General features: G+C 27.5%; 3 protein-coding genes across 3 annotated transcripts in view; 2 read left to right on the top strand and 1 right to left on the bottom strand.

Annotated features, from left to right (window-relative positions):
* Positions 1–3,421: 3,421 nt before the first annotated feature.
* On the top strand, positions 3,422–6,012 carry LOC128953474 (prenylcysteine oxidase 1-like). The gene is made up of 6 exons (XM_054298955.1): positions 3,422–3,703; positions 4,108–4,215; positions 4,295–4,552; positions 4,622–4,805; positions 4,875–5,086; positions 5,156–6,012. Exons 1-6 carry the CDS (start codon positions 3,607–3,609, stop codon positions 6,010–6,012), a joined length of 1,716 nt encoding a protein of 571 aa, XP_054154930.1. The 5' UTR covers positions 3,422–3,606.
* A 499-nt stretch (positions 6,013–6,511) lies between these two features.
* LOC128953472 (cytochrome P450 4V2-like) lies at positions 6,512–10,257 on the top strand. Its single transcript, XM_054298954.1, has 7 exons — positions 6,512–6,521; positions 6,968–7,003; positions 7,141–7,253; positions 7,882–8,161; positions 8,888–9,159; positions 9,247–9,973; positions 10,163–10,257. The coding sequence occupies exons 1-7, from the start codon at positions 6,512–6,514 to the stop codon at positions 10,255–10,257; spliced, it is 1,533 nt and encodes a 510-aa protein (XP_054154929.1).
* An 847-nt stretch (positions 10,258–11,104) lies between these two features.
* Positions 11,105–12,604, bottom strand: part of LOC128953471 (uncharacterized) — a 2,093-nt gene continuing 593 nt past the window's right edge. Inside the window, exons 3-5 of the mRNA XM_054298953.1 lie at positions 12,156–12,278; positions 11,665–11,827; positions 11,105–11,538 (exon numbers count right to left, since the gene is read on the bottom strand). Of these exons, the coding sequence (XP_054154928.1) occupies positions 11,105–11,538; positions 11,665–11,827; positions 12,156–12,278 (720 nt within the window). The remainder of the gene's footprint in view (positions 11,539–11,664; positions 11,828–12,155; positions 12,279–12,604) is intronic.

The following is a 12,604-nucleotide window of genomic DNA, read 5'->3' as shown; positions in this document are numbered from 1 at the left end:
CGTTCAAACGTACAATCATACGCTATACGTTTGAACCAATCGGGGGTAGTCGACCATGCTTACCCGATATTACCCAGGATGCTTGCCTGAATAAATGTCTATTGAACAAATATCTACAGGATGATCCACTGGGTTATCCATTATATCAATTGGCAACAAACCAATCGGGTTACGGTAGACGATTTAAACCATTAGACAATTACCGGCGTAATCATTATGGAAGTTGTCGACACCAATGCCAGCGATTTAGTGAATGTCGTAACGAATATTTTAGTACTGAGCTAGCCTATGGTGATAGCGTAGAAAATAACCAGGATAAAAAATATATTATCGTAACCATGCCATCCCAGCCGGATACTGTCTACGAAATTTCCCTGAAAATTTCCATCGAAGAATTTCTATGCCTACTGGCCAGCATAGCTGGCCTATGGTTTGGCCTACCATTGATAATGATAATAACCTATTCGATTAATTTGCTAGACAATCATCTAGGTGTAGTAGGTGGTCATCCTAGACATCAACAACAACAACAACAACTAAAAAATAATTATCTAAAAATGTCTATCCTATCGATTTGTTTTGTCAAAAATAATAATAATAGACAACAACATAAATCATATGCTAATAGATATTAAAAAATTATATGTTTTTTTTATATAAAAATGTACATGCTTAATTTGTACATGATTATTGTATTTTTTATTATTTTTTCTTTTAGTTTTAATAATTTTTTACTAATTATTATTTTTTTTTAATATTTAAGTTCAGCATTATATCAAAATTTGTTTTGTCAAAAATAATAATAATAGACAACAACATAAATCATATGCTAATAGCAGGGTTAAGTAAGGGGGGGGGGGGGGGGGGGGGGGTAAGGCCAAAATACCCCCCCCTAAGATCGAAAAATTGGGATTTTACCCCCCCCAGACTTTTTGACCAAATTGAAAAAATTGTCGCTTAAAAACGAGGAGAAATGACCCCCCCCTAAAATTTCGGCGCCGAAGGCGCCGAAAATTTTTTTGAAATTTATAAAAATTTTAATTTTAGTTGATACTATTTTAGTAAGTGTTTTTATGTTTTTAATATTTATAAAAATCTAATTATTGATTAAAAATAGTTAAAATAACGTTAAAAGTCATCAAAAAATAACATTATTTTAATTAAAATAAACTAAAAAATTAAAAATTACCTATTTGTTGAAAAGAGTAATCATATTACAATTTAAATATAAGTTTAAGAAGTTAATAAAACAATAAATACTTATGTTTTTATTAATAATTTTTAAATTTTAAATAAAAAATTTAAAAATATTTTCAATTTTGTACTTAATATAATTAAACTTTAACGAAATTTGAGTTAAATAAGTAGTATTCAGTCAGTATTTGTATAAAAATAAAAATATATAACAAACTATAAACATTAAGTATTGTTTAAAAAATTAATTATGTTAAAAGTTAAAAATTATTAAAATACTAAAAATAACTCATAGTGTATCATTAATGCTTTTATCAACTATTTTTAAATCTTAAATACATTATTTTATTTTTTTTTTGTTAAAATTTAAGTTTTTATTAATTTTAAAAAAATTTTTTAAAAAATATTTATTTTTTGTTAAAATTTAAATTTTTGTTAATTTTTAAGTTTTTTAAGTTTTTTTTTATATTTTTGGAAATTTTACCTATTTTCCCGGGAATTTATACGGGAACTTGTGGGAATTTTATTGAATTTACATGGGAATATTCGGGAACTTAAGGAATTTTTAGGGAATTTTCTCTAGACCCCCCCCCTTGATTTTGGATTTTTGAAAAAATTGCCGTTTAAAAATGCAATAAAAATCTTACCCCACCCAATACCCCCCCCAAGATTTTTTGAGAATTTTGTAAATTTTACCCCGGTCTACCCCCCCTAAAATCCAAAACCTTGCTTAACCCTGGCTAATAGATATTAACAAAAAATTGTTTGTCGTTTTTTTTAAAAAAAAATGTACATGCTTAATTTGTATGATTATTGTATTTATTTTTAATTAAATTTTACTAATTTTTTTTTAATTATTCTGTACTATATGTAAAAGTTTTTTATAAATTACTACTATTGAATTATAACTTATAACACTTATAAAAAATATTTTTTTGATTTTAATATTATTATTTTTTTAAAAAAATATTAATAGAAAGAGAGAGAGAGAGAGAGAGAGAGAGAGAGAGAGAGAGAGAGAGAGATAGTAAGCTATAAACTGTCAATTATTTTTTTAAAAAATAATAATTTTTAACTTTTTTAAATTAAAACATGTAAACTAACTAGTTAATTTATAATAAAATAATTATTAAATTTATATACAGTACTATTAGAATATTATTTACTAATAGTAATTTTAATTTTAATAAATTAATTTTTTTTTTTTAAATTTACATAATAACTAAACTAAAAATTATATATATACTGTATATTTATTAAAGTTTATTATTTTGATTATTTAAAAAAAAATTTATAATATTTTTTTATAACTTTTATTATTATTATTATTACTAAATTCAATATTAATAATAGTATTTCAGTATTTATTTTTTAAAAAAATAAAATAATATATAAAAATATGTTTCCATAGCAACAATCCGATTGTCATAACAACTAACTAAATACATTTTATGTGTAATAGAGGGGGGGAACCGAAGAGTTTTTTAGGAACCGCAACCGAACCGTATCTCAAAGTCAAGAACCAAACCGAACCGAAACCGAAAAATCTGAAAATCCTAAACCGAACCGTTACTAAAAATCAGGAACCGAATGAAACCGGAACCGAACCGTAATCTTACATAAATAACGTTAATAATATTAAGGGGGTAAAAAGTGGGCTTAAAATTTAAAAAATTGATTTTTATATTTTTATTTTTTGTTATAAAATACAGTTATAATTAAATTAGTATAAGTTATAGTTATTATATAAAGTTTATATTATAATATATAAAATTATAAATATAATTTTATAACTAAATTAATAATTAATTAAAATAGAAAAATTTTAGTTAATAAATAATTAAAAGTAATAATAATTAAAAGTTATAAATAATTATTTTTTAAATGCAATTATAATATTAATATAAAGTAATAATAGTTAAATAAAATTATTTAATAATATTAACAACAGTATTTCTAAAGATAATTTTATTATATGCTATTAATTTAAACTCAAATCGGTTTTTAATTAAAACCGTTTTTAAAACCGAAACCGTTTCTAAAACCGGACATGAAAAACAGGAACCGAACCGAACCGGAACCGAAACACAAAAACCAAAACCGTGATAAAACCGTTTCGGTTCCGGTTTCATTCGGTTTTATGAAACCGAACCGTTTCGGTTCCTCCCTCTAATGTGTAACTCTATTCAAAAAAAAAATGTACTAAAAGTGTAAACAAACTAAAAATGTTTTTATTGTTTGTATTTATATTTTAATCAATCATTTTTAGTGTTTGTTTTGTTTATATATATTCAACAAATTAATTGATTTTTTTTATTTAATGTTTTCTTTTGTTTTGTTTTTGTTTGTTGTGTTTATTCAACTCATTGAATGAATTGTTTGAATAGTCATCGGCGGTAAACAACAACAACAATGATATTGTGGTCAAACTTATTGTTGATATTGTTTAATCTGGCGGCCAATTATAATGGCCAACAACAACAACACGGCGATAATGGCCAGACAATCGGTAAGTTTTGTCTTTCTCTCTCTCTCTCTCTGTCTCTCTCTCTCTCTCTATCTGTCTGTCTCTCTCTCTGTCTCTCTGTCTCTCTCTCTCTCTGTCTCCCTCTCTTTCTCTCTCTCTCTTTCTCTCTCTCTCTTCTCTCTCTCTCTCTCTGTCTCTCTCTATCTCTCTCTCTCTCTCTCTCTGTCTCTATCTCTCTGTCTCTCTCTCTGTCTCTCTCTCTGTCTCTCTCTCTGTCTCTCTCTCTCTCTCTCTCTCTCTCTCTCTCTCTCTCTCTCTCTCTCTCTCTCTCTCTCTCTCTCTCTCTCTCTCTCTCTCTCTCTCTCTCTCTCTCTCTCTCTCTCTCTCTCTCTGACCAAACATTGTATGATTTTTTCATCAATCAATTGATGTGATTATAATAACAGCGATAATCGGCTCGTCTCGAGTGGTCGACACTGAATCTTCATCAGCGATCGATAACTCTGACCTCAAGGATGACCTGCAAAAAGCGGAAACACCGCCGCCGACAATCGGTAATTTATATATTTGTTTGTTTTTTGACCACTTAAATAACTGATCCACTCTTTCATTGTTTTATTGCCTAATAAACAGCGATAATCGGCGGCGGAATTGGCGGCACATCTTCGGCATACTTTCTCCGAGAGCTGTTCACTGCCGCCGCCGCCACCACCGCCGACAGTCAACCGTCGTCGTTGTCGGACATTGCGGCGGTCATGGACTTGTATGAACGCAACGGCGAATTGGGCGGCCGTTTGCGGACACAGCTAATCAATGGCCGCTACTACGAAACGGGCGGAACTATGATACACGAACGTAACCGCTATGCCCGACAATTGGCGGCCAAATTTGGTACATATTTTTTTTTGGTCAAACTATCGGTGTATATGTTATCAAAATGATTATCTGTTATCCGTTAAGGTCTGTCCCGTAGAGATGTTGACAAACATTTCGACACAAAGTTATGTCTATTTAATGGCAAAAGTTTTGATTTCTGCGAAAGTTCGCTGAGTTTGTGGACATATTTGAAGATCTGGTATCGGTATGGCTTCGATGTCCATAAACTTGAATCTAAAGTATCGAAAATAATGGACTATTTTGACAAGTATTTTGATGATCTTAATGATTGTATTACTGGATTAACTGATTGATTGATTGTCTTAAACAAATACAGTATTTATAGTCTTCAAGAGGACCACAACATTCAGTTCGATACAGTGGATCAACTGTTGACAGCAATGAATCCGTTGATTAAAAATCTAACAAAAATCACGTACAAAGACTATCTGACCAATGCTCGGCTGTCGAAGACATTCATCGACGAATTGGTCCAATCGATAGCATTGGTTAACTACGGACAGGATGTCTCGATTCCGGCGTTTGTCGGTTGGTTTGTTTGTTAGCACTTCCAGTCAGTTATTACATAATATTATGTATTGTTTTTCTCTGGAACAGGTAGTGTCTCGTTTGCCGGCGCCGGTGCTAACCTATGGAGTATTAAAGGCGGCAACAAATTGTTGGCCAAAAATCTGGCCAAACATTCCGCAGCTAATATCCATTTGAATACACGAGTCGATTCGGTTACCCAATTGGCACCGAACATGTTTGATGTGACCGTTACCGACACTGTGACCGGCCAGTCAACGACCCGACGTTACAATAGCGTTATAATCGCTACACCGTTGACCGAAAATCAAATCCGATTCAACAATTTTACCGACGATAACATTAACTTGAAAAACCATATCAACGGAAAACAGCGTCGCTATCATCGGACTGTTGCCACACTAGTGGCCGGAAAATTGTTGAAAAAATTTAACGGCAAAGACATCCTATGCGACAACAAAAGTACATTTTTTACGTCAATCGGTCGGTTGTCTCCCGTCGACGACGACGACAACGACCAGTCCATTAGTGCCGCCGCCGCCGAGGAGGAGAAGACACCGGTCTATAAAGTATTTAGTCCGACGCCGTTAACTACCGAACAGTTATCGATGATATTCTCGGATATCCAATCGGTTCACATAACCGATTGGTACGCCTATCCTGAATACGATACCGTTACCGAACCGTTGCCATCATTTCTATTGTCCTCGTCATCATCGGCTGGCGGTGGCAGTGGTGGCGGTGGTGTCTACCACTTGAATGCCATTGAATGGGCTGCCAGTGCTATCGAAATGAGTCTGATTGGCGGCAAAAATGTTGCCCTATTGGCCTACAATCAGTTTGGGGGTAAAACCAATGTTTTCAATATCGATAATAAAACTCTAAATAATAATAATAATCGACGACTAGTTGTTGATGAGTTATGATTAGATTTTTTGTTTGTTTTGTTTTTTAAATTAAATTAAAAATATATTATTTTCCCTAAAAATATTTTGTTTGTTTTCAATGTTAATTTGTGAATTAGTTAGTCATGAAATTAATTAATAAAATATTTATTTATTTTTGTTTTTTTGATATACTGTAATATAATTATATACTGTTATTACTATTATTTAAATATATATATATTTATAATTTTATAAATATAATTATAATATATATACATTAAGATATAAATTTTATATTTATTATTAAACATTTTTTTAAGTATATTAATAATTTATGAATTTTTAAAAAAAAATATTGTATATTATATTGTAAGTATATAGATGTATAAAAATATTTATTTAAAATTTTTAAATATATATATATATATATTTATTATATATAGTTTTTACCTAATTTTGTATCCAATTTTATTTATTTTTAGTTATATATATATTTACCATTTATATTAATATCAATAATTTTATAATAAATTTATTAATGAAAATCTGTTAAATAACATCATTAACTCACATATGGTTTTATATATTTTTTTGTTGTTAATAATTTAATGACTATTATTATTATTATTATTATTGTAAACAATATTAACAATAAATTAATTAGTTTTTAGTTAAAATTTATTTATAAATATATTTTTAAAAAGTAAATCTGAAACATCTAAAACAACGTGTTTATAATTTAGTAATAATAATAATATATTAAATATTATATATGATATAAATTATAGTTAGTTTTAAATGTTTATAATGTTTGCATCAATTGTAGAATTTTTTATATATTATTTGTTATCATTTATCAATAGTTTAACTATAATACCATTAATAATAATAATAATAATATATATTTATTACAAACATAAAAACCGTTATCGGGACTCATGTTTGGCCAAAATTCCCGGACCCCGACCCCGATACCCGTTAATCGGTAACTTAGACCTGTTTCGTATACCTGGTGTTCCTCGTAGTGAAAGTAAGTTTTTTTTTGTTTAAAATAATTTAATTATTTTAAGATAATAACTTATTAATAATTATTAGTTAACAATAACAAAATTATAATATATTTAATGAAAATTGTAAAAATTATATAACTTTCTATATATATTACAGTAACTTATAAAGTATTAGTTGGATTATGCAATCAATACAACAAATATGGTATTTATAAACTAGTTTTGGGAAACAAACCAATGGTTGTCATATTTAAAGCTAACTTAATGAATGTATGTATTAGTTATTATTAATATACTGTATATGAACCAATCCCATCCCATCCCATCCCATCCCATCCCATCCCATCCCATCCCATCCCATCCCATCCCATCCCATCCCATCCCATCCCATCCCATCCCATCCCATCCCATCCCATCCCATCCCATCCCATCCCATCCCATCCCATCCCATCCCATCCCATCCCATCCCATCCCATCCCATCCCATCCCATCCCATCCCATCCCATCCCATCCCATCCCATCCCATCCCCCATCCCATCCCATCCCATCCCATCCCATCCCATCCCATCCCATCCCATCCCATCCCATCCCATCCCATCCCATCCCATCCCATCCCATCCCATCCCATCCCGTCCCGTCCCGTCCCGTCCACTCCACCCCCATTGAGTTTTAAAAAATCTTAAATAAATTGTAATGCAATTAAAAAGTGTATCCCCACCCCTTTATTTTTTTACCAAGATTACCCCCACTTAGATTTTCTAATACACACACACACACCAAGATTTTTTTATTTTACCCCACCCTATACCCCCCCCCAAACTTTGATTAACCCTTATATACATGTATATATAAATTATATAACTCTAAAATTTTTAATATTAATTTTTATAATTATTAGAAAATATTATCAAGCGACATCAATATTGAAAAATCATATATATATAAATTTATAAACGATTGGTTTGGCGATAGTATTGCCGTAACTACCGGTACTAAATGGAAGTCTAGACGTAAACTATTGAACCGAGCATTTCATAATGAAATTCTCGATAGTTTTATACCCGTAATCAATGAACAGACACTAATATTTATAGATAAAATCACGAATCTATCAATGGATAGAAAATATATAGATATCCGGGAATCGATAACACAGTTAACATTAGATATTCTTTGCGGTAATTATAATAATTATAATAATTATAATAATTATAATAATTATAATAATTATAATAATTATAATAATTATAATAATTATAATAATTATAATAATTATAATAATTATAATAATTATAATAATTATAATAATTATAATAATTATAATAATTATAATAATTATAATAATTATAATAATTATAATAATTATAATAATTATAATAATTATAATAATTATAATAATTATAATAATTATAATAATTATAATAATCAATACTATTGGAGAGAGTCTTAAAAAGCGGCGGCTGCGGCGATGCTATTAATTACAATTATCTGGTGTCAACAATACGTTGAATTAAAAAACAAGTGATCAAGGTAGAAATGTTGTAGATAATTTTTATACTGCATAAAATTGTAATTGGTCATTTTTTAAAATAATTAATTGTATTATATTCCCAGATAACTTACATACAAATGTTTGTTTTTTTTAAATTAAATTTATAAATCATAGTCGACTGCAATTATCTGGAAAATCATAAAATTAATTAATTTTTTAAAAATAACCAATTAAAATTTTATTCAGTATAAAAATTATTTACAACATTTCTACCTTGGTCACTTGGTTTTTAATTTAACGTATTGTTGACACCATAACGCTGTTTAAGACTCTCTGATAATTATTGTTTTTTTTATATAAAAAATAATACTTAATTTATTTTTGATTTTTTTGTGAATAATATTCCCATTAGAAACTGCAATGGGTGTCAAAGTGGGCGCCCAGTTAGGCAAAAATAAACCATATGTCCAGTCGATCCACGATTTGGGTAAAATCGTATTCAAACGTATAATTTCGCCGTGGATTTGGTCGGACCGCGTATTTTATTGGTCATCGATTGGCCAGAAATTTCAGAAATCACTGGATATTTACCATACGTTTACACGTAATGTTATCAATCAAAAGAAACAATTGTTTATCACTACTACTACTACTACTACTACTACTACTACTACTACTACTAATAATAATAATAATAATAATAATAATAATAATAATAATAATAATACTAATAATGATAATAAAGTGTCTAAAAGTATTGAAACAATTGATGATAACGACAACAACGACAACTATTTTCTAACTAAGAATATAAAGAAAAAGATGGCATTTTTGGATCTATTACTTGATTATCACTACAACAACAACGACAACATCGACGACAACAATAGGTTGTCTTTGGATGACATACAAGCAGAAGTGGACACATTTATGATGGCCGGACACGACACTACAGCAGTCACTATCGGTTGGACACTATATTTGTTGGGTTTGAATCCCAGAGTACAGTACAAGATTGATGAGGAATTGATCAGAATTTTTGGTGATTATAATAACAGCGATATTACCGGCAAAGACATACAACAGATGACTTATTTGGATTGTGTGGTCAAAGAATCGTTGCGTATGTTTACTCCGGCAGCGTTTGTTGCCCGATGTCTGGTCGAGGACTGTCCTACAGGTGATTATGTTATACCTGCCGGTGTCGATGTCATACTAATGTTAGGTCAAATGCATTCAGACACCGATATATTTGCCGATCCCGAGCAGTTTAGACCCGAACGATTCATCGACCAATCGGATTCATTGACCGCAACTAAAATAAATGCCAACAATTATCAGCCGTTTAGTTCGGGTCCACGCAATTGTATCGGTAAACGGTTTGCTAGAAATAAACTGCTAATAGTTTTGACAAAAATTTGTCAAAAATTTTTTATGAAATCAATGAAACCGTTAGATAGTGTCGAAAAAATCTTTGAAATTACTTATCGGTCAAAAAGTCCGCTAAATATTAGTTTTATTCGCAAAAATTAAAAAAAAAAATTATATATATATTTATGTATCAAAAATTATTGATCATTGAATCAACAACAACAAAAATATGGTCACCTATTTTGGATATGAATTTTTTTCACTATAAATTTTTAATTAATTTAATTAATACAATCGACACAAAACTATGATATAGTTTTTGACAGTCATCAGGGTTTGGATGCCGACCCAAACAACTCAATAGTAATTAGTCCTAAAAATTATACGATTGTATTGAAGAGTAAAATTTAAAATATAATAAACGTTATTATGTAATATTTTTTTATTTAATATCATATTTCAAATTAAAATTATAAAATTATATTATTATTCAATTTAAATTAAACTAAAACTGTTTAAAAAATTAATTTTTCTTAAAAACGATTAATAATATTTTTAATCTATTAGTTCAATAAAATAAAAGCTGATCATTTATTATTAATTATTAATATTAATAAATATATAATAAAATAAAAATAATATTTTATATTTAATGTATAAAATATTATAGTATTATATAAATAATAAATATTTATTTTCTAGAAAATATTATAATAGTTTAAAATAATAAATTATTTTTCAAATTTAATTAAATTTCTTGAATAAGTAATTATTGTATATTTATTATATACAAAGTTTAAATATATAGTTTGTAAGAAATTTTTCTAAAATAATATTCAATTAAAAAATGATAAAATATTTTTTAATTTTTGATGTAATAAATTAATCTTATAAAATCTATTAAATATTATTTATATAAATGATATATACTATATATATGTTACAAAAATAGCATTATAATCTAGAAATATTACAATACAGTATCTAAAATAAAGTTAATTATTATAAAATCAAATAATTATTAAATAGAAATTTTCAACAACAAAAAATTAAACAAAAATCTTTTAAATTTTAAAATTTTATATTTAAGCAAAAAAAACTTAATTTGTTCATTAAAAATAAATTTTATTAATAATAATAATTAAAAATAAAAATCTCTTAAATATTATAAATCATGTAATAATCTAATAATTTTTTTTAACAATTAGTTAATTAATAAATTAATTAACCAATGTACATTTAACTACAATATTAAAATCTATTCATAAATGTGACAAATTTTAGCATAATATCTGACTTCGTATGAAATATTGTCGACAATTTGTTTGACCAGTAAATCATTGCCGTAATCATTGGCCGCCAACTGTTGATACTTATTGAACATATTGTCCGCAAATTTTCTAACTTCCGATTTCATATCCAACTCATCGAATATCCGACAAATTTGTTGAACCCGATCGGCATTTTCGTGTCCATAGTTGTCCACCAGTTGGGCCAGTTGTCTATTGTCGGCCAATTGCATTGACCGACAAATGAGCCAGGTACATTTACCCTCCTGGATATCTATGCCCTGTTCATAGTAATCTTGATAGTCGTTCAAAGCACCCGATAATATACCCATATCTATCAAAAAGTTTTCAATAGTTTCAACAAATTTATTATCATATTGTTGTTTGTCGGCCAAAATAATTGCTTTAAAACAAAATAAATTAATAATATTTTTATGTATTATAAACAAAAATTATTTATTATTAATAATTAATTTTTTTTGTTGGTTGGTTGCTATGGGTTAAAAATAAACAACAAAACATTTATTACCTAGTTTAAATTGATAGACATAGACTGAAAATGCGTTTTTGTACTTGTTTAGTTTATCAAATATAGCCATGTTGAAATCAGTTAATTTTAGATTTTTGTTTTGTTTTGTCGATAGACTGTACATCATATCCAATGACTGACCCATTGATATTTTTTCAATAAACTATATATATATATATATATATATATATATAAATAAAGTATTTAATTTAATTATATTAATTTTAATTATAATTATTACAAGTTTTATAAATATATATATATATTAATATTTTATATAGTTTTAGTACTATATATAAATTTAATTATAATTAAATTTATTTATTTATAGCTACTACTACTACTACTACTACTACTACTACTACTACTACTACTACTACTACTACTACTACTACTACTACTACTACTACTACTACTACTACTACTACTACTACTATTATTATTATTATTATTATTATTATTATTATTATTATTATTATTATTATACTAACCTCTTGAATGCATTGAACAATTTGAATATAATTAGGATGACCATGGTAATATTGGTTAACAATTTTATCGGACATCGTCAACATAACTGTGCTATCGTTTAGTGCCGACATTCCTACTGATGGCTAATAATAATAATAATAATAACAATAAACTTTAAATAGAAATGTTTTTATTGGAGAAAAAAATAAAATATTTTACTTACATTAACAAAAAAAAAACAATATATTATGATACTAAATAAAACTAAATAAAACTAAATAAACACTAAATAAACACTAAATAAAACTAAATAAACACTAAATAAACACTAAATAAACACTAAATAAACACTAAATAAAACTAAATAAAACTAAATAAAACTAAATAAAACTAAATAAAACTAAATAAACACTAAATAAAACTAAATAAAACTAATTGAAACTAATTAATTAATTATAAATCAACTATA

This window comes from Oppia nitens, unplaced genomic scaffold (genome assembly GCF_028296485.1).
Source record: "Oppia nitens isolate AA-2021 unplaced genomic scaffold, nextdenovo-longstitch-racon4-pilon3 scaffold22_pilon_pilon_pilon, whole genome shotgun sequence".
Taxonomy (NCBI): Eukaryota; Metazoa; Arthropoda; class Arachnida; order Sarcoptiformes; family Oppiidae; genus Oppia; species Oppia nitens.
Note: the sequence above shows the minus strand (reverse complement) of the source record. Positions and strands in the feature narration are given on the sequence as shown.